Source organism: Grampus griseus (genome assembly GCF_964374135.1).
Source record: "Grampus griseus genome assembly, chromosome: 8".
Lineage (NCBI taxonomy): Eukaryota > Metazoa > Chordata > Mammalia > Artiodactyla > Delphinidae > Grampus > Grampus griseus.
This window is the reverse complement of record NC_139002.1, coordinates 49022660-49046343: the sequence shown is the minus strand read 5'-3', so window position 1 is coordinate 49046343 and position 23684 is coordinate 49022660. Positions and strand designations below refer to the sequence as shown.

General features: G+C 37.1%; 1 protein-coding gene across 6 annotated transcripts in view; it reads right to left on the bottom strand.

Annotated features, from left to right (window-relative positions):
• DLG2 (discs large MAGUK scaffold protein 2) overlaps positions 1 to 23684 on the bottom strand; it is a gene marked incomplete at its 5' end in the record, with an annotated part of 938475 nt that overhangs the window by 14971 nt on the left and 899820 nt on the right. For 3 of the 6 annotated variants that reach the window (XM_082659633.1, XM_082659630.1, XM_082659632.1), the window contains 2 exons: positions 400 to 450; positions 11011 to 11056. In XM_082659633.1, coding sequence (XP_082515759.1) covers positions 400 to 450; positions 11011 to 11056 — 97 coding nt within the window. Of the gene's footprint in view, positions 1 to 399; positions 451 to 11010; positions 11057 to 11888; positions 11989 to 13680; positions 13938 to 23684 lie in introns of those variants that run through there. The other 3 variants (XM_082659629.1, XM_082659631.1, XM_082659634.1) reach the window with 2 other exon arrangements.

Below are 23684 nucleotides of genomic sequence, written 5' to 3'. Positions count from 1 at the left end.
TACAATTCCTCCTCTGACGCCATTAGCCTCTGTATAAATTCCTCCCAGGCTTCGGAGCAGCCTAGAAGGTAGCTTATACCTTACAACAGGTCTGTTAAAAAGCCCTTCTTAATACTGAGTGGATGTCAATCTGCATGGAGATTTTATGCATCGATCCTGCAGGTGGGGCTCTTTATGATTTGGATGTGCTTGTTCCCATCTGGAGGGCAGTTCCATTCTCTTGGGAGCTGTCATTGCCCACATTCAGCAGGGAAGCTGTTTGCTTGGTCACAGGGCCAAAGAGAGAGCACGGTCTGGCCTGGGAACTGCTGACTATTAAGGAGTTTATTTTCCTTAGTCCTTCACTCTTCCCTTCTGTAATGGTGTCAATCAGGAACCAAAGCATGCTGGGAAACTTACTTTCCTGTCTTGTGACAGGCTCATAAGAAAGAATGAAGTCTTCCTGTCCTCCTGAGAAGAGAAAAAAGGAAAATTACGGTGGACTAACAACCAATCACAAACCACAGCTACAAGTCCTGCTCTGCAACCCAGGAAACAGACCCACTTCAGGGTTAATTTCCCTGCTCTCTCCCTCCTTGAACTATTCCCCAAATCCCTTCACCCCCATAAAGCTGTTTAGCAGTATTACAGTGTCAGGTGATCGAAGGTCATAAGTCTAAGGAACAACTGGAGGCTGGCCGTCTAAGAGACCGCCTTCCGTCTGACACTGAGAAATGCGGCACTATGGCCTCATATCCAGCATTCCTACTTAAAAGGAACCCACTGAGTTCAAGGAGAGGGTCCTTCCAATAGTTTACTGCTACATTACCAGAATTTCTGGACCTTTTATTTCATCTTCCATTTTATTTCCCAAAGAAGAACGTTCAAAAGCAGATGTCTGCTTGTTTCATTTACGAGACAAAAACTTCATCAGCACACACTACAGGGCTCGGAGGATTTTACTCTGTTAATTCATCAAGAAAACGCTGGGTCAATTAAGAAGATAAAAAAATTGAGGAGGACCCTATATCACTGGTTCTAATTGCTGCTAAATCTAGCCTTGAAACTTTGAAAAGAGAAGGAAGGAAGACAATGTAGCATAAGGGTCGGCCCCCTCCAGTGTCATTTGCTATAAGCCTTCCGATTCACGATGAGCCTCAAGTCAACACATAACCATGAAAAGTAAATTGGTTTCAGGCAATTATTTTTTTAATCATCTATTTTGCCCAGTTGATGAACTAGGCACGAGATTAGCCTGATTCAGCTGCAAATCCCGAAGGCTCTATTCTTTTATTTGCATAGGCCCAGGACCAATTATCTTTTGGTGGGGTAATTGTTCAGGGCTGTTGAAAAGGGCTTTTTGTATGCTTTTCTATAGAGGAGGAGTGTAATACGTGGTACTGTTTCCTGAAACCAAACGGCAATGAGTCTCACTGCTTTATCTCCTCATAGCCCCTGAAACACATTCACAGTCTGTCAAAGCCATGTGCTTCAGAAGTCACAGCCTCGGGTGAGTTAATTTCATAAAAGGAGTTAGTATTACAGACAGTTTTGATAATGACAACTGATTTTGGGAAATTAAGCGATATATGGGTAAAGCTGTGAATTACAGCTGTCTTCCCTGGGGTGGGGGTGGGGGGGGAGTGAGGGTGTCACTTTTTCAAGTGTGAGAAGTGGCCCCGGGCCTGCGCCACATCTCACCTCAAGCAGGGCCCACTCTCAGAATGGCACCACTAGGCTACCTCCTAAAGTCACGGAGAACAGGCATTGGTGCTTCTTCTAAGTGGAACCTACTCACGGCTGCTCCAAAAGTGTTCAGGGGACCTTCCCACATCAGGGCAGGGGTTTGGTATGTGAGGAATCAGATTCATGACTTTTTTTTTTTATTCAGGAAAAAGTGATTCCCTTAAAAAAAAAAAAATGAAACGACTAAAATTTACAGAGGCTGGGCCAAAAAATAATAAAGGTGATTGATTGCTAAGCTCTAGTTATGTAAAGGCTGAGATATGCAGAGGTCATAGGAATTCAGAGGATAAGTGTAAAAATGGTTGCGGAAAAAAAGCACAGCTTTAGAGACAGAAGCATGGTAGACTAATACTGCAATGTTAGACTAACGTCCAGAGAAATCTCCATGGAACGATTAATATGTGGTAGGAGAATCCTGACCATGGGATAGATAACAGAGGTTTTAAATATCAGGTGATACTTATGCCTCTGCACCAGACTGGGAATCCCATACCACAGTCACCACTGTGTCCCCAGTACTTAACATAAAGAAAGAGGACAATGAATTTGCATTCTGATTCTAGTGGTAGGAGACAGGATGAGAAAAGAAGCCAAAGACAGGTTCTCCTTTGTGTTTCTGTCTATATGCTTTCATTTTGGGAAGTGTGGTTTTCTCTAAACAAATAGAACACCTCGTGTTCCCATGGGAATCTCTTTACAATGGCCTTGCAAATCATTCTGATGGAACATTCTAAAGGCAAACCTTAAATAAAATATTTGGTGTCAGTAACTACAATGTGTGATTCAGAAAACTAGGACAAAGCAACATAGCTTTGACTGACTTTGTTAGAACAGAGTTCTGCAGTTCTTCATTTATCCATTGCTTTTTGGTTTACTTCTAACCTACAAAAAGCACTGGTTCTTGTTCAGAGCAGTGAGACTGGCAGACAGCAGTGACAGCATCCCTTATGTCAAGGCCCATCCCAATTCTGAAGACCCTGTGACAATCAGGCACTATGTAAGGAAGCCTGCAGGGATGCTATGGCGGCTGGTATTACATAACAACTGTGAACTCAGCACCTGAAACCAATTTTCACTTTCATGTTCAAGAATGAAAAGCCCTAGGGGTAGTGGGAGGGAGGTTACGAGGGGGAGAAATAAAAAAGCCACAGCAATGAAAGAAAGATAATTCATGTCTGCATAGCACTTTACAGGCTATAAAAGGCTTTCACAGCCATTGCCTCCTATTTTCCACAGCCATTTATTTTGAGGTAGGTGCTCTGATGATCTCCACCTTACAGATGAAGAAGCTGAGGCTCGGAGACGGGGCCTGTTTCCTCAGTTAGTAAGTAGTAGAGTCAACATTCAAAACTACACCTTTTTTGACGCCTTGTTGAGTATATGGCACTGTCTCAAAAAGGCCAGAGATGTAGAATTCTCTGTGGAGGCTGGGATATAGGGCCAGAACTTACAAATGAACAAACGGTGGGTGGCAGAGAAAGGAGCTGAACCTGGGTCACAGTCACTGACAGGGCATAAGGTGCTCCATCTGCAAACGCCAACTCTTTTTTTTTTTTTTAAATGCTGCTGTGTCATCTCCATAAAATAGTCATCCTTAGTAGTTTTTCTATCTTTTGCTCAGGAGGTGTCGGCACTCAGAAATAACAGCCGACACAAGGGTATGAACAATTACTTGGTCTTGTTTTGGCAACTGCATGGCTGGAAAGGGGAGAGCGGCACAGTACTGGGGGTGGACGCCTGTGGTTGGCAGAGACTTGGCAGACACCGCTGTAACCAACTCCACGAACACCATCTTTAAACTGGAAGCAAGTCACAGTAAGAGGGATTTGGAGTAAGACCCAAATATGCCCTCATGATAAGGAAAAACAAGTTGTTCTTTTTTAGAACTTTTTCAAAACTAGAAAAGAGACAGGAGGGAAGTAAAGACCAGTGGCAGGACATTAAATGTTCTAAATGTAGTGTTTAGTGTCTGCACTGGATAAATTATGAGGAATTAACTGGGTTCCTAGAGCCACAGAATGTTAGCGCTAAGAAAGGGCTTGGAGTTCATGTGGTTTACAGGTGGAAAGTCTGCAGCACATGATGATGTCACTCCCCCTTCCGAACGCTCGACATGCATCACAAATCGATCATTGCCCGAATTACTGCTGAGCCTCACTTGGCCTCAATACTTTTCAATACAATTCTTCAGGCAGCTACTACCAGTTGGTCAAAGGGCAATCTTGATTAAAATCTGTTTCTTATATCTCTGTTCTAATCCAAGCTAGTCATTTTACATAGGAGAGAACTGAGGTTCAAAACGTTCAGGGATTTCTTCAAGGTCACATGGTGAATTAGTGATTCAGTGTCTTCAAAGGATCTTCAGAAGATCTGTTACTATACACAGTGCCCTTAATATCAGGCTTAGTACATAGTTAATGCTATATAAATATTGCTGCTTGTATTAACTTGATAGGCAGTATGAAATGGTTGAAATGTACTAGATAAAACATGAAGAGGCTTGGATTACAAACTATAGGGAAGACTGAAAATGTGTAAGTTTCAGAAGTAAACTATCCTGACTGGACTTGCAGTGCCATCGTATTAGTGAGGTGTAGAGCTCTTTGGAACTTCAGCTTCCTCATCTGCAAAACGGGGTATTAATATAAGGTATATCTCATAATTTTGTTGCAGAAATCAAATGAGATAATAATAGATGTAATAAAGTTGCTTTGTAAGGACTAAAGAACTAGAGGAAATATAAGGGCAAAACTTGAGAAGAGTGGAGAAAGGAGAAGAATACGGGCACCATTTTGACTGATTCCAGAGGGAAAGTCTGGGGTCTCCTCATTTCAGTATCTCAATTTCACTCAGATCATTTCTTCAAGATCCTTGTTTTGAAAATCCTACTTAACTGATGAGCACCAATGGGTTAGGAGGATAATCATCAGCTCCCCCATACCCATAATGACATAAAGAGCTTCATTGGGCTTTAAGGAAGGCAGGTCTTCAGCTTGTAGAGATTTGCAAGGTTTGAGATGGCATCTTGCATAATTAGACAATGTGCATTGTAACTAACTGCATTTTAGCTGGTGCTCAATATACTTGGACTTCGGAAAAAATAATTATTCTATAATTCTTGAGATGGTGCAGCAAAGGTCTGAGCTACTTATTAGAAACTGAGGTTAGTGTAAATTCATGTGTATGTGTGTGTATCTCAGAAAATAAACGAGGCTTTCAAGTAAGGTTGGCACAATCTGTAACTCCAGAATGCAGTGTGAATGGTGCCCTCTGGAGCTGTGAAACACACGGGCCTGGGCTCTTCTTTCTAACCACTGACTATTATTTTAGCCATTTTGTCCCTGAGTGGACATGGAATGGTTCTAAGAGTAAAAAATAACACCTGAACATTAGTGAAAAGAGGTCTTTTTTTGTATTTGTCTATACTGCTATCCACAAAACATAGAAGTTAGTCATAATTACAGCAAAAGCCAGGAATTCAGTAGAAAAATCCAGCCTGGTTTGATTTCAAAATGGCACTTTCACGAAACCGTGTCTGTCCCAAGCCTCTGTCTTTTGTCAGGGCACTGCCCTTCCTAGAACGTTTCTTCTTCAACTTACTGAGCTGGCAAGTGCCTCATCTTTCCAAAGCTCAGCTCAAAGGCCCCTTCGTCTTTGAAATCATCTCTGAAGCCCCACTATTCTTGGGCCAGACTTTTATTCTAGAAACAGCCACACTCTGTGCTTTTTTAATGTATTGATCTCTCTCCCTATACGTGTGCTGAGTTCCAGAGTTCATTGAGATTCATATTGGGTCTTAAGGTGCCTGTGAGAGAGCATGACATAGACCGGATGATGAATGAACTAAAAAATATTCCTGTGTTATTCCTCATATTTCTATCCTGGAGAAAGAAATATCCTTTTTTCCCTTCTAAGCTATGACAAAGGCTCTTCCTACTTTTGTTCATTTGTAAAGGAAACAATTTGAATGGCTAACCTTCTGTATTCTCAGATGAGACCCAAGCCAATATAGATTATTAGACTCCACATTTTCTCTAGTAATATCCTAGAGTCCAGTTCCAACTCTTCTCTCTTCTCATAGATAATTCAAGCTGTTTGCAAGTGTTTCCTTTATTCACTCAATAAACATTTATGTGTACTTACTATTTGAGGGTGAAAAGAATTATTGATTTCATCTTGGAGCATTGCAATCAAAAAACTGTCAAACAGCTGAAAGCCCTGGTGCAATTTTTATAACTTAATGATTCTGGGAAGAACATTCCCATCTCTGAAGGAGAAGAGAGGGGCTTCTGAAATACTCTAAAAGAAGATTTCTGAAGGAAAAGGTAGTTCCTATATACTTTCCATAAAAGGGATTGAAAGAACAGGAGTTGATGCTTTTCCTTTCTCTACCTGTATCTACAGGATGGAAGCACAACACTTAAAAACTGAAAACTGATGCCAAAGAAATTAGGGCCAAGGGTCTCCATGAATCCCAACAAATAAGTTATATTTTCCTTATACTAAATTGAGGGTACTTCAGGCGCAGGGAAGATAATCTTTGGTCACTTCTTAACCAGCCAGGTTTCTTTGTTTTAAAACCAAATGAAGAGATGGGGGAAGGCAAATATTTTCCCAACTTGGGATAATCATGAAAGTATAAAAGTAGGAAGAATGTACAAATGTTAAAGATCACGTTAAGAATGAGAATACTTTAATTTCTTTCATCAGCAGGACTTATTCTGTTGAGGAAGGAAATGAGGGGGTTCTAACGTTATTTGGTTGACCAAAGGCATCTCATTACAACTCTTCTTCATTTCGTTCTGTGGTGTGTTTCATCTTCCTCCTCCATCTGTCATCTTTCCTCTTTTGTGCTTTTTTTTCTATTTTTCTACCAATCTGATTATCCAAAGCCTTTCTCAAGATCCAGATTGAATTTGTCACACTTCAAGAACACTATTTGACGTTCCACCTCAAAAAAGGCATGGTTTTGTAAATTACCATGCTGTAATGGAAAAAAACAAAAATAAAAGCTATTCTATTCTTGTTTTCAATTAATACAAGCAAAAAGACAAAAAACAAAAACAAAACTAAAAAACCCCAAAACAGAAACCTCCAACCAATTTCTATCTTGGTAGCTGAGGGTCATATGTATTGGGCCTGCCGTTTTCTAATATCCTCAGCAATTGCTTTTTGAGTAACCCATTTCATTAAGGCGTATAAATAAACATTACAGAAATTGTAAGGATCCCAGTAATAACATGTACCTATGTTAGTCACCAAAAACCTGTAAGTGGTAAGAAACCACAAGAACAGATAAAAAGGATGTGCTTGGCATTTGGTGAATATTTTTATATCACTAAGCAAATGGCTTGAGGTGACCAAACAAACACCAGAAATAAGTTTTAAATAGTTACCTACCTTTTCACTTAAGCTTTCTGATCCAAGATTTGTTCACTTTTAAACAAAATGTGAGCTCCTTCAACATTAGAGGATGAAACTTTTTCATCTCTTCCCAACCATCAAAATTTAAAGTTAGATATAACATAGTATCTACCTCAAAATATTAATCATATAAGGTTCATGCTCCATTTAAAAGGAACACTGTAATTTATCAGGATTTCTCTTGTAAAGGGGAGCCAGGAACAGAAAGGAAAAGGCAAAATGAGAAGGAAAATAAAACCATGACAACTTTTCAACCTTCCTGCAGGGAGTTTAAATTATTTTGGAGGGCAGAATGTCAGAATCCACCAAGTTGAACTTTACCCCCACCTTCTCTAGGAAAATTGCATCATCAGGCCACAGCCAACTGAGGTTGGAGTCATTTATTAGCAAGACTGCTACCTCTCGCACAAATCACGAGTCCACCCACCGCCCTAGTGTCTTTGGTATCTTTCCACATCAGGTGATGATTTCATTTCAAGCCATTTGCTTTGGATGAGGATGATAAAGGGCAGCAATTGAAAAACAACGACAGCAAAAATCTGAAATGCACACCACAGGCAAAGGGGCAACTGCAAAGAAAAGAATCACAAACCAAAGCAATAACTTACGGTAGCTACTTTCGCTATCGCTGGCATTAGAAGAAACATGTTCTGCAAGAACAGCACAGCAAATTAAAGAGATACCAAGCATTGGAGAGCAGCCAGAACTTAAAGGAATACCATGCAAGGCTACTAGAAATGTGAGCGAAAGGCAAGTAAGAGGCCGTAGAGGAGACGCATTGAGAAAATTCAGATAAGATGAAGATGAAAACTTTATCTCTCTTTTCCAGGAAGCTACTACTTGATTGCTGTATCTTCTTTTGTAGCAAACAGTAAACTACGTTTAATTATAAAAAATGCATAATGTCCATCTAAGCACTTTTCTTTTTATGAATACTTTGACCCATTCATGTTGCTCTGATTTTCCAGATTCTTGTTACAAAGGTCAACGTCTCTCAACTGGATGTTCCTGACTATAAATTCAAGAGATTCTGGTATGCAGGGACTGTTTTCTGCAGGCTTTTTGTTGCTCTATTTTGCCTTTAGGTATCTTGCAGGAATATTGCATTTCAAATTGCCAACTGATCCCTGGAATCCCTTGAATTTTATTTCTATTTAAATACTTCCTAAACTAATTCACAAGATGAAAGGGATTGTTGAAGAACTTTCCTGCTTCAGTGAGTGTGTAGGAAATCTTGGAGGAAGAAATGAGTCACTGAAAAATGTTTTATGAGTCAGTTCAATATTTCCCTGTTTTTATTTTAAGATTCTTGCTTGGATAGCTATTAGGTTCTGGAGGAGTGGAACAGGCAGAAGATAAACGGTCTGATACTAAGCACAGGTTCTGCCACGAAGTATGTTTTTAATTCATGTTGAATGACTGCACAAGTATACGGTAATATTTCGAACCTTTTTTTCATAAAAACACAGTTTAGCATAACAGGGACGTATTGGTTATGTGCCAGAATTAGGGCTTTATTTCCAAAATCACTTCGTTTCATCTGTACTATTTACTAAGCTATAGAAGATAAATTCATCAACTTACTTCTTTGTATATCAGGCTAATTGAATGAAGAATATGTGACTATTTGATTTCTGAAGCTCATTAGCAATAAATTCAGCTTTTTAAAAAGTGACAACTGTTGTACATCTTTAGAAAAAAGGAAAAGAATATAGAACATTATTCTCTAACAGTTAAAAAAGTGCTTTAAAATGTATTTGCTAGTATAGATTCTTGGATAGATTAGTTTTCATTTTTTAGCTTTATTAAGATATAACTAACAAATAAAATTGTAATATATTTTAAAGTGTACTGTGTGATGATGTGATACATGTGAACATTGTGAAAGGACTCCCACAATCATGTTAGTTATAGTTAACACATCCTAGATGGATTAATTTCAGAGCATGAAACTAATGAAAATCAAAGCATGGGTTAAATTCACCTGAATCATTTCTCTTTGTGTGGGTGTTTGACCAGAACTGCATTATTAATTTAGGTACATATGTTACAAGTGCAAAGAGGCACTAGGGAAAGAAGTGTGGATGAATTAGTGCATACTTGTTTTTTGTTACTGAAAAGAAAGTCTAAGCACATACCCAACAATGGCATATCTTCACGTGTGTGATTATCACAAGTACCTTGACTTGAAGATGACAGGTTTATTTTTGTTTTGTTTTTACTTTTAATATAATTTAGAGTGAAGCTACACTATAGAAATTTAGAACCATGCAGTGTTTTATTTAACGACCAATCTCTCTTAACATCAAGATAGTGTTTAACAGAATTTTTCTATTTTGCAGGTAAAAAGAAATTAAAAATATGTTCCAGCTAAAGTCCAAATTATGGCTACCAGTAGTGTTAACTGGCAAATAACTTTACCTAGTGAAATCTGTTCAATTTTTAAAGAGTAAACAAACCTTTGGATTTAAAAGGGCATCATTCTAGATATAAAAAGGCATAACATATTTTTGACTCTCCAATAGCAACTACTTTTTAGTGATGTTCATATTAACAATATATTAAAATGCTCCCCACCCCCACTGAAAATTTAAGAAATTCTCTCGGGTGGCACTTGATGCTATCCAGATACTTTTGAAATCAACATTTGAATTTCAGCCACCAATTCAAGAAAAATTTCATGACATATTCCATACAGAGACTCAAAGATAAAGTTTTCATCTTTAAGGAGATCAGTAGTTACTCTTGATCAGATTTTGTTTTCTAAACATACATATCTAAAAAAAGAGTCCAAATTAACAATCTGAAGGATGACAGGTATCATTACGCAGGGTTATATAACCAGCTCTTGAAAACAAAGTCCAGCTCAATGTTATTTTGTTTTATAGAAATGAAATGAACAGCTTCTAAAAATATTGCCCATAGCTGTTAAATTAAAACAAAAAGAAAACAAACAAAAATGAACATGTGATACAGCTGCAAAAGACACAAAACTGTTCTTAGTTCATTGATGCCTACACAATGGAGTTAATATTAAAGAAAGAAAAATCATAGTATAGTATATTAATACACAGAATTATTATTTTTTATTAGTGCAATGGGACACAGAGTAAAGGCATTAATAACTAGAAAATTTTAAAGTTTAATATATTTTTCTTTCCACTCTAAACCGTAACTGGTTATGCAATGCAGCTAATAAATCACTGATAGAAAAACATATTAATACACATATCTAAAACTTTATCATACAAACATTTCAAGCAGGATCACCGCAAGTCAGAAAAAAAAATCAGTCAAAGTTAATAGCAAAGAATTATTCATGGAAGATCAAATAGCTTAATATTTACTTTTTGAGAATGCATGTTCCTTTTGACTATAACACAGCTCCTTTACCAATAGCAAAGTACAACCCAATTATGGAATTTGGCAAGGTCATTAAGTATGTCTGGGGGAAAAGCCAGAAGAAAGAATATAAAATACATTTCTGCTTTCCTGTTCTACAGCATTTAACTCGCCCTTTCTTTCAACATGGTTTCTTGCTCCCTGGGAGGTATCAGGCGGCAGAGCAAGGGATGCCACGGCGGCACCAGGACCATGCTGGTCACAGCACGCGGTCAGAAAGGGAAGGTGTGAACTGCAACGGAAGTTACAGTGCCTGAGACACTTTGCTTTTAAATGCTGACATGCAGAACAAAACGGCTGAAAATTGCTTTGTAGGAGCATTCACAGCTAGGTAACAAATAAAACTCAGTATCTTGTGCATGCTAGGAGTGAAAGGCCCTCGAGAAAAGGAACAAAAGCGAAACTCAAAAGGAAAGAAAAAGAAAAGAAAAGTTACAGTGACCATTCCTGGGAACTTACTCAGAGTCTTTGTTCCATAACCGTCGTCACCTAATCCGGGGATGTCCTGCATGGAAGTCCCCAGAGAGAGCAATGAGAGAGGGAGAACAGCCACGGAAGAGGAAGGAAGAAGTCAGTGGAGTTGAAATGGATACTACCATGACAGACCGTGTTGCCTGAGCAATCTGGATCCCATGCTCTCTTCTTCTGAAACAACTTTCATCCCCAACTCCCTGGACTGAGACTCAAGGATTTGTAAAGCAACTCGAAAGGTTTAAGCAGAAGATTGTTATGAAAAAGAGAAAGAGTCAGCAGATGTCATTTTGGCCCACTGTCAGTACTGCCACAGCAACGTACCACTGAGAGCGATGATCCCCTCCAAGTTTCATGGCCAATTCTTAGTCTGAGCATCCACCCAATACAAGCTCACTGCTCAGTAAGGAAGTGCTAATGTTTGCTGGGAGGGAAAGAGTGAACAAATGCTAGTAATCAATAAAGGGAATTTAATCACTCCCAGTTAGCTAGCATTCCAAAACAATATACGTGGCAATGGAATCTAGTATTTCTGTCCAGAAAAGAATTTGTCTCGAGCCCTTGGAGAGTTGCATGATAGAAAACGCGAACCAGACCCAGTCCTGGTCACAGATAAATGCTGTTTGGAAGCAAAGTCCCTGCTTCCTCAGGTCCCTCTCCAATGCGTTCTGCAAAGAAGAGCTCCATCCAGGGAAGGATCCAGACTGCAGCCAAACACTGGTCACAGTAGTAAGCCCTGACCTGCCTGCCTGCCATGTTTGTTTGCCTAGGCGTGTGGCGTGGGGGAGCCTACATCATGCGTGTTGCCCGTGAAGGATTTTTTTCTCTTGTGTTGCAGGTGACATTCTCTTCGAGAATCTACTTACGTTCAGGATCACTGGTTTCCTGCTCACTCTGCTCCTTGTTCTTGTAGAATGGGAATTTTCGTGAAAAGATGAAGCTCTTTTTACGCTTGTCATTGAATGACTGTGAAGGAGAAAAGGCATGGGGCAAAAACAGGGGACGTCTAATTGTTGTCACACTCATGCTGACAAAACAACTAGTTTGTAAAAGCAGAGAGAGCTGTAGTGACGCAAGTGGATAGTCTAAAGGGGTGCGGGAGGGTCCCTAAAGGCAGATTTTAGTTTCCAGGAGTGTAAATTCTGAAAAATGACACCTTGGAAAAACTGTCTCCTAATTAAAAGGCAGGTAAATGATGACGGGGGAAATGAATATTAAATTGGAAGTAGAAGACCCTCTGTCTGGCTCTGTAACTTGCTAGTTCATCACCTTAGACAGGTAACTGAATCTCTTTGAACCTCAGTATCTACTTCATCTGCATACTGAGGATGATGACAGCAGCTCTTAGGTTGTGAGACTCATGTAAGGCAGTATAAACGTAAAGTGCTATACAAATGTCATCTTTATAATCATCAATATCATCAGGTAGAAAAGACTTTACTAGAGATGCTAGACACATTAGTGTCTAGATGTCTTTTTAAAAAACTGGAATTTGAGTTACTTCAGCTTGAATTTAATTAAAACCTCAGAGATGTGTGTGGATTTATGATATATGATGATTTAGTTCCCACACAGATATATGATAATTACAGTATTATATTTTCATTCAAAAGAGATTTTAAAGATAATTGAGCTCTAAGCCCTCACTTGTAGACAGGGGGCCAGAGGCACAGAGAGGCTGAGTCCCTTGCCAATATCACAGAGCTAGCTGGTGACAGTCAAGGCACCATCAACCAAAATCTATTAAAATTGCTGGTAAAGAGGTATTAACTTGATATTCACTCAAGCAAGGGAGATATAACGGCCATTTATCTATATTCTGATATGACAAGAAATAATGGAAGAAGCGCTGTCCTTAAAAATGTAAACCACTCCATTAGCTTAAATGAGGTGGAATTTAAAATAATACAGATAGACATAACAGAATACCTGTATCAGAACTTATTCATTCAAGTGAATATCAGATGCTTGCCTAAAAGACTTCTTAAGAAAAAATCATTTATTCCCACTGTTGCTGTTATGTAAATGCTATCTGGGGTTCTTCTTTGGGAAACCCGTTCTTAATCATTTTATAGGCTATAAGCCCTGCAAGTCTTGGTAATTTCATACTGACGTATCATTTTAAAAACACGTTTTGCCAGCTTACTTGACTGACTTGGCTCTGAGGGTCTCTCTCCAAGAAACAAGATTTGTTACCACACAGGTATAAGTGTGCCAAAGACTGAAGGTAATTTGATAAGGGGTATTCTAAAACGGTTTTAGCAATGACAGCTGATAGGAATAAATGCAGAGAGAGCAAGGTGACTACTTGGAAAAAACAGCACTTGTTTGGATATTTTGGCCCATTGGCGGGAATCAGTTATGTGCTCTTATGAATTTGATGCTTGACAAAATGGTATAAATAACTTATTTTCTTTGTATACTCACGCACTCCTATATCTAATATCCATTTTGGTAGTCATGTTCATTTAGGAAATATTAAAGTATTAAAATATTGGCGCTGTCATTCAGTAATTCATTACTTTTTTAGTTACTAGGAAATTTCACCAAAGTCAGTTGAGCTTAATTTTATGTACCATTAAGAAGGCTTTAAGAAAACCAATAAATCAAATATTTAATAAATCCTGAAATTAGGGGACACATTTTGTACTTCATATTCAAGAACTAGAAACACATTCTCAGGGAAAAAAAGAAGTATCACTTCAGAATTTATTACTCTGCTGACAGCACTTGTGTTCAATATAGTTTTATCATAATTTGTAATTGAGGGATTGGTGTCCAAAGACAAGGCTGGGAACTACCCCCCCAAATTTTCCCAGTTAAAAAATGGTAAGTCCTTAAAGGAACATTAAATATTCTTGCATCACTCCAGTTTCATGCCACTTTTACATTTCAAGCATATTTAACTTCAGTAACTGAAAATAAAAGAAAAAAAATATCATGTAAGAATTAATGACACGTGATATTGCAAGATATGTTAGACATTTAACTTCAACGTTACGGATGGCTTGTCATGCAAAAAAAAAAAACACTTACAGATTTTCATGCAAATACAAAACAATGCCAGGAGGAATAAAGCCTGGGGTTAAAATGTAGACATGAATGCACAATGTGGAGGCCTTTGAGAGCCATATGGGGCTGCATGCAAACCACATCATTTAAATTGTCTCTTGGGGTCAGAGGAAAATGAAAATGTGTCGTTTGTGATTCATTCTTTTATCTTTTCAAAGCAAGGACTGTAATGTGTTAACATTTCCCGAGTATGAAAATGTTGTGTATCATGAGTCATCTGATTGGGACATCATAATATTTAGCACCACACTTTTTAAAAGAACAGAAAATGCATAATAATTCCTCAAAAATAAAATTATCTAACATATCAGTCTATTACCGAAAGCCACTTTGTACTGGAGTTAAAGAAAAGGTAATGGAATCATTCGTTGGTGGTCACATTGCCTTACATTTATGGACACAAAACCAAATCACAACTTCCCTTCACACGCACAGATTTAAAAGTCACACATTTAAGGTCTTAGTTAAACATTTCAACTAGAAGAGGTTATATGTGGTTTATGGTGCTCTAATCTATTCTTTATTTTGTTAGACATGTGTAATACCATTATATAAGCTTTTGTTTTCATTGCTGTTAATTTTTTCTTTTAATTTAGAAAAGAAAAATCTGTTACACGAGTGTTAGGTGAGAATAATAAATCAGCACTTTTACTATTCATGGAACACATCGTTCTAAAGCAACTGAAGGCTAACCTACAGCTCTATTAATCGTACTTGATCAGTGCTATTTTCCTCTACATTACAGTATCTTAAATTCCAATCCATTGTCTTCATGGCAGAAAACTTCTTTGAGCAGAGATTTTGAAAATACCAATCACACGTGGCAAGTGGAAAGTTGGCATATCTAAGAATTCCATTGTGGAATTTGACCTGGATTATTGAGTTCTTATGAACAAAACTGGTAAAGACAACAAGTAACATTTGCTGAGCACTTATTATGTGCCAGGCTTGGTTCTAAAGGCTCTGCATATGCGAATCTCCACACTAACTTCATGAGGTTGGTACCATCATTATTCTCATATTACAGATGAGGAAACTAAAGTTTACAAATCTTCTGTTACTTGCCCAGAGTCACACAGTTGGTGAGCAGTGAAGTTAGAATCTGAATTTGCAAATATTCCTGGTTGCAAATATTGCTGTTCTTAGAGCAAGAAAAGTTTCCGTAACTCAAGCCTGTTTCAAGTTTATATTTAAAATCATTAGCATCTGACTTTCTTAAGTGACACTGTAATCTGTCTTCTTTCCCACAGCTTCACTGCTTGGCAATTATTTATTTAAGCCATCAGATGCTATTGGCTTCAACAATATTTTTGTGGGATATCCTGCTACAATTTTTTGAGACCCTTTCATGTTTTTGAGGGTTCTATTCTATTGTACTTGTTTTTAAATAATGTACAAAAATAAAGTAAAAAAAATTCAGTGTGACAGGTTATGAATGGCTTTTAAAAGGTAAGTGCCCATGAGGGGCAAATCTATAGACAAAGTAGATTAGTGGTTTGTTGGGGCTGAGTGAGGGTAGGGGGTACAGAGAATGGGAAGTGACAGCTAATGGGTATAGTGTTAGTTTTAGGAGAGACGAAAATGTTCTAAAATTAGATTGTGGTGATGGTTGCATAACCCTACCAATATACTAAACAACACTGAATTGGACACTTTAAGTCTGTGAATTGTATACTATGTGAACTATATCTCAATAAGGTCTTAAAAAACAAAAATACCCCTCTCCCTAACCTCCACACTATGGGATGAAAGCAAACAATCACAGCATGTTTTAAATTTTACTTGGTGTAAATATTTTTTATCTTTAATTGAATGAGAGGAAACCTCCCTCCACCACCCTTGCTATCAATCAGATACACATGCCTTGTTTATCTGATTCTGTTGTGTCTCTGTTAAATGAATACCTTTCATGTTGTGACAGACATTAGAACACTCATTCCAGGAGTCAGCATATTATTACTGTCACTCAGAAGTCGCCAAGTTGTTAGGTCAAATGGCACGAAATTGTGCAGCCTGACTCCAGAATGTAATGGCATTGGTGAACTGGTTTAAGGTAAAATACACGCTTCATGAAGAAAAGAAACAAAACAAAAAACTCAAATTGCTCCTTCTCCCACTCAAATCCCATGTTTTTAAAGACACATGAGGGAATCTTGATGTTTTTTTACCCTTTTCATTCAGAAAACTTTAAAACGAGGGGCATTTTAAAGTTTTTCTTCTTCGTGTTCTAATTTTTCAAGCTTCGAATGTTTCATAGTTCTAAAAAGTCACATTCAAGATATGAATGTTCTCTGGGCAGAATTTGATTTAAATGTATACTGAACTCATATACACCTTTTTCTGTGACCTCTTTTATCTCTTATAAATGTTTCTTCCCTCTTCATTCTTGTCTCTCCTCCTCTAAAATAATTGTGTTCCCTTTGGAAGGTTGTTACTATAAGTTTGGGCCACCACTTTGTATTATACACATCATGTTTTCATACAGAAAAAAAGAGAAGTTTAAAACAAAAGAGGTCCCAAAACAAGTAACAATGAAACAAAGAGGTTGTTAAAGGAAAGACAGGAGTTGGCCTGAAATATGTCTGTTTTAGAAACGTGTCTGAATGGATGTGTGTCTGTAACAGTGTCCCAGGGTTCTGTTTGCAAGGCTAATGAATTAATGCATCTAGGCATTGAGCATCAATGGCTGGTAACATCACACACACAAAAAGACAATCAGATGAATGTGCTTCCTGATGGGAAAACAAAATATTACCACAAAGTAGTTCTGTAAACCTCTACTCTCAAAAGAAAAGGAAAGAAAACCCTCCTTTGCCAATGAGTCTGAATCTAACCAAACCTCTAAATCCAACTACCAGTTTAAAGAAATAAAGAGGACAGAGAAAACTGCTGAATTATACTACAAAGAAAATCTGGAGCAAACTCTATAAGACAAATGACCTGGTTTCTTAAATATAAAAATGGAAACAAAACAAACAAAAAAATGGGGGAAAACATATAAATCAGAAGAGAACTAAGAGGGATCAACCAATTGCAATAGATTTCACTTCTGGTTCAAGCAAAGAAATTGTATAATAAAGAAACAAAAAAGCATTTATGATATTTATGAGTCAATTTAAGACCTGAAATAGATGGAATATTAATCCAATAATTATTAATTTTTAAGTGTGATAAATGGCATTGTGGTCATGCCATATTTAAGTAGTTACAGTTGAAATGATTTAATGCATTGAATTTGCTTCAAAAAAATATGGGCGAGACATAGTACCCTGACTACTTACCCTCAGAATATATTCTAAAGATAGAATTGTAAAGAAATTTTGAACTTCACTTAGGAGGCTTATTGTCGGTTCAATTCTGAAACTATTTGGTGTGTGAGTAATGGGCAAGTGAGTAAAACACACTGATGTTGTGAAACAACGTTATCCTTGTGAAAGAAGGGTAAGGTACAATCATGGAATGAGGTAAGGAGAGGAAAAATCTTATGATGGTAAATAATAATTAGAAGCATCTGATATAAATTTATGATTTTTCTAAACAAATTTATTTTTCTTTCTCTGCCCATTAAAGGAGGCTAGATGTAATGATATCCCAGAAGCAGAAAGGACACCTGGTGCTCAGACTTTGTTTTCTAAATGCCATTTCCTACAAAAAAGAGCTAGGTTTTGTGGGTTTTTTTTGAGAAATGGCTGATTCCATGACCAGGTGAAGTAAAAGGTAAGTCTGAAACATTTTGTTGGACTGGAAAGTAAAAAGTACTAAACATAAACACAACAATAACACAAAATTTAGAAAACCTAGAACTAATGATGGCATGTCAAAAGGACACCAAAGCCAGTTTAAAAGTGATCACACCAGCCAAATCTAGACAAGTTGATTACTAAAATGAATAATGACAGAAATGGAGTATAACACATTGAATTAAAAAAGAAAATCGTAAGTCCATAAAGATCATCCAAAATACCTAAATTAAATAATTAATAATGGGGAAAAAGAGAAAGTTCTCTTATGTAGAATGCTAATAACTATAGAAGAAATAATAAAGTTAGGAAATCACCATTTTTTGACTACCATAATAATAATTAATTCAGGCAAGAATCATCAGTGGTTAATAAAACTATTGATTAAAAATTTGTTGGGGAACAGCATACATTATCTTCTTGTTTTTTTCATTTCTAATTTTATTGATTTGAGTCCTCTCCCTCTTTTTCTTGATGGGTCTGGCTAAAGGTTTATCAATTTCGTTTATCTTCTCAAAGAACCAGCTTTTAGTTTTACTGATCTTTGCTATTGTTTTCTTTGTTTCTATTTCATTTATTTCTGCTCTGATCCTTATGATTTCTTTCCTTCTACTAACTTTGGGTTTTGTTTGTTTTTCTTTCTCTAGTTCCTTTAGGTGTAAGGTTAGATAGTTTATTTGAGATCTCTTTTGTTTCTTGAGGTAGGATTGTATTGCTATAAACTTTCCTCTTAGAACTGCTTTTGCTGCATCCCATAGGTTTTGGGTCATCGTGTTTTTGTTGTCATTTGTCTCTATGTATTTTTTGATTGCCTCTTTGATTTCTTCAGTGATGTCTTGGTTATTTAGTAACGTATTGTTTAGCCTCCATGTGTTTGTGTTTTTTTCCCTGTAATTTATTTCTAATCTCATTAGTGTTGTGGTCAGAAAAGATGCTTGATATGATTTCAACTTTCTTAAATTTACCAAGGCTTGATTTGTGACCCAAGATATGATCTATCCTGGAGAATGTTCCATGTGCATTTGAGAAGAAAGTGTAATCTGTTGTTTTTGTATGGAATGTCCTATAAATATCAATTAAATCTATCTGGTCTGTTGTGTCATCTAAAGCTTGTGTTTCCTTATTAATTTTCTGTCTGGATGATCTGTCCATTGGTGTAAGGGAGATGTTAAAGTCCCTCACTATTAGTGTGTTACTGTCGATTTCTTCTTTTATAGCTGTTAGCATTTGCCTTATGTACTGAGGTGCTCCTATGTTGGGTGCATATGTATTTGTAATTGTTATATCTTCTTCTTGGATTGAACCCTTGATCATTATGTAGTGTCTGTCCTTGTCTCTTGTAACATTCTTTGTTTTAAAGTCTATTTTACCTGATATGAGTATTGCTACTCCAGCTTTCTTTTCATTTCCATTTGCATGGAAAATCTTTTTCCATCCCCTCACTTTCAGTCTGTATGTGTCCCTAGGTCTGAAGTGGGTCTCTTGTAGACAGCATATATATGGGTCTTGTTTTTGTATCCATTCAATGAGCCTGTTTCTTTCGGTTGGAGCATTTAATCCATTCACGTTTAAGGTAATTATCGATATGTATGTTCCTATGACCATTTTCTTTATTGTTTTGGGTTTGTTTTTGTAGGTCTTTTCCTTCTCTTGTGTTTCCTGCCTAAAGAAGTTCCTTTAGCATTTGTTGTAGAGCTGGTTTGGTGGTGCTGAATTCTCTTAGCTTTTGCTTGTCTGTAAAGCTTTTGATTTCTCCATCGAATCTGAATGAGATCCTTGCTCGGTAGAGTAATCTTGGTTGTAGGTTCTTCCCTTTCCTCACTTTAAATATATCGTGCCACTCCCTTCTGGCTTGTAGAGTTTCTGCTGAGAAATCAGCTGTTAACGTTATGGGAGTTCTCTTGTATGTTATCTGTCATTTTTCCCTTGTTGTTTTTAATAATTTTTCCTTGTCTTTAATTTTTGTCAATTTGACTACTATATGTCTCGTCACGTTTCTCCTTGGGTTTATCCTGCCTGGGGCTCTCTGTGCTTCCTGGACTTGGCTGGCTATTTCCTTTCCCATGTTAGGGAAGTTTTCGACTATAATCTCTTCAAATATTTTCTTGGGTCCTTTCTCTCTCTCTTCTCCTTCTGGGACCCCTATAATGTGAATGTGGGTGTCTTTAATGTTGTCCCAGAGATCCCTTAGGCTGTCTTCATTTGTTTTCATTCTTTTTTCGTTGTTCTATTCTGCAGCAGTGAACTCCACCATTCTGTCTTCCAGGTCACTTATCCGTTCTTCTGCCTCAGTTATTCTGCTATTGATTCCTTCTAGTGTAGTTTGCATTTCAGTTATTGTATTGTTCATCTCTGTTTGTTTGTTCTTTAATTTTTCTAGGTCTTTGTTAAACATTTCTTGCATCTTCTCGATCTTTGGCTCCATTCTTTTCCCGAGGTCCTGGATCATCTTCACTATCATTATTCTGAATTCTTTTTCTGGAAGGTTGCCTATTTCCACTTCATTTAGTTGTCTTTCTGGGGTTTTATCTTGTTCCTTTATCTGGTACATAGTCCTCTACCTTTTCATTTTGTCTATTTTTCTGTGAATGTGGTTTTCATTCCACAGGCTGCAGGACTGCAGTTCTTCTTGCTTCTGCTCTATGCCCTCTCTGGACACTTATCTTCTAACAGATTAATCATTAAAAAGGTGGGTAGGGGCTTCCCTGGTGGTGCAGTGGTTAAGAATCCACCTGCCAATGCAGGGGACACAGGTTCGAGCCCTGGTCCAGGAAGATCCCACATGTCACGGAGCAACTAAGCCTGTGTGCCACAACTACCAAGCCTGCGCGCCACAACTACCGAAGCCTGTGCACCTAGAGCCTGTGCTCCGCAACAAGAAAAGCCACCGCAATGAGAAGCCTGCGCACTGCAATGAGGAGTAGCCCCCGCCCGCTGCAGCTGGAGAAAGCTCGCGTGGAGCAACGAAGACCCAACACAGCCAAAAAAGAAAAAAAAAAAATGGGTAAAAGTGCCTTTATGGTGGAGTAATCTGGCAGATACCACCTTAACCAAGTGATCAAACTTAGCATCACAATATAGTGGGATAACCTGAAACCATGTGCCTCCTGATGGAAAGCACTGAGAAGTATACAATATCACTGATATAATATCCTTGCCAACAATGCATTAGATGAAGCTAACCATGAAGAGATAATCAGCAAATTAAAATTAAGAACCATCCTCTTATGTCACTGTTATAAAAAACAGAAAAGGTTAAAGAGCCATTCTAGATTAAAGGAGATTAAGAAAATAGGACAAATGAATTGCAATGTGCGATCCTGGATTGAATTCTGAATTAGAACAACAACAACAACAGGCCATAATTTCTACAACGTCCTCTCGAAATAGTTCAGGGGAGATTATCTATCTATCTATCTATAAATATCTCATATATTTCAGAATATACAAAACAAGATTGACCGTGAGTTGGTAACTGTTGAAGCTAATAGGTACAGAGGTTCATAATTCTATTCTTTCTACATTTTTGTAAGCTTGAAAATTTTCATAATAATGAACTTCGTCTCTTAACTTATACCATATACCAAAATTTTCTAGAGATAGATTGCAGACCTAATTCTAAAAGCTTGAAGTATACAATTTCTAGAAGAAAACAGAATATACTTGTAATCTGAGGAAGGCAAAGATTTTGTGGATAAAACATAAAAGCACTAATGGTAAATTTAAAAAAATGGTAAACTGGATTTCATCATTAAAAACTTTTGCTTTTCAAAAGAGGTCATTAAGAAAATAAAAAACCAAGCCACAAACTGGGAAACAATGTTTAAAATACATATATCTGATAAAGGAGTTTTATTCAGAATATTTAAAAACTCCTACAACTGAACAATAAAAAGCAAAAACATATAATGAAAAATGGGCAAAAGACTCAACTGGCTGTTTAACATAAGATATGCAAATGGTCAGTAAGCATGTGAAAAACATCATTAATCATCAGAGAAATTAAAGCCAAAGCAAGATACCACTCCACACCCACTAGAGGGGCTGAAAGTAAAAAGACTTACAATATTAGGTGTTGGTAAGGATGTGAAGCAATTGGAACTCTCATATGAATTGTTAGTGGGAATGCAAAATGGTATAGCCACTTTGAAAACACTTTGACAGTTTCTTGTAAAGTTTATCATACAGCTAACCTATGATTCAGCAGTTCACCCTTAGATGTTTACTCAAGAGAAAAGTATGTCCACAAAAAGGTGTGTATAAGAATGTTCATAATGCCCCAAATGGGAATTCTGATGTCCATCAACAGGTAAATTGATAAACTGTGATACACTGATACACACAATATATTGCTATTGCTACTCAGCAATAAAAAGCATTGAACTACCAATATAAGCAACAACATGGATGAATCTCAAAAGCATTATGCTGAGTCATAAAAGGCAGACACAAAAGAGTATGTATGTATGATTTCAATTATAAGAAGTTCTAGAACAGGCAAAACTAAGATATGGTGGTAGAAATCAAATTCGTGGTTGAAAAGTGAGAAACTGTGCCTTTATCATGGCTAGAACCACGACACTTCCCCAAAATATATTTCTAGCCTAGGCTACTCTCCTAAATATATATAGGTATATCTTCTTTTTTTTAAATTGAAGTATAGTTGACTTATAGGTATATATTCTATATCTTGACTTGGGTGCTGGTTATAGAAACCCTTCCCCCTTTGTCCATCTCATGAACACTGACTCATTTTTAAGGTTATATGCTCAGATGTTCTACCCAAGGCTGTCACAGTGAATCTACTCCTTTTTACATAGCTCTCTCCTACTACATGATGATCTCAGAGCAGGCACCACATCCCTTTCATTTCTGTATGTAGGATCTAGAGAAGGTAGGTACTCAAATATTCATCAGATGAATGCATGAACTGAAATGCTAAGGGATGATTCCCACTGGGAATATGGGGAGAAACTTTTGGCAAAAAAGGAGAAGAAAAAGAAGGAAGAGGAGGAATATAACAAACATCTGGAGAAAAGGGGGAGAAGTAATGGAAGAAAAAGAACCATGGCCAAATGAATAATGTTTGTCTTTTTTAATTGCATTTCTTGGCAGTTATCTCTCAGAATCTGTTTTTCTCATAATTCTATGCTCAATGATCTGATCTAGTTGCTGTTTATTATTAGTAATAAAAATGTGCTGGCTCAGCTATTTGCTTGTTTAATCTCTGAGCCTCGGTTCTGAATATTTAAATGTGATAATGTATAAAAAGCTATTATCATAGTGCCTGGCATTTATTAAAGCTCAATAAATAGGAGCCAATTATTTTAATGGTGACATATCATTAGAGAGTATTTGGAGGCATCAGCTTTAATGAATGCTTAAGAATGGAATGAAATTAGAAATCTATAATGAAACAGAAATTTAGAAAATCCCCAAATATGTGGACATTAAAAGAAATGAAAACACTATCCTAACTAACCAATGGGTCAAAGAAGAAATTATAAGGAAACTAGAAAAGACTTTGATATGAATAAGAATAAAGACACAGATACCAAAAGTTATGGCAGCTAAAGCAATATTTAGAGGAAAACTTATAGCTATAATATTAAATATTATAGCTATAATATTAAAAAAGATATCAAAAGTCTAACCTTCCACCTTAAGGCACTGGAAAAAAGACCAAGCTAAGCCTAAAGCAAGCTGAAAAAGGCAAATAATAAAGATTAGAGCAGAAATTAATGAACTATAGAGAAGAGAAAAACAACAGAGAGAAATCAACAAAACCAAAAGTTAGTTCTTTGAAAAGATTAACAAATTGATAACTGTTAGATTGGCTAAGAAAAAAAG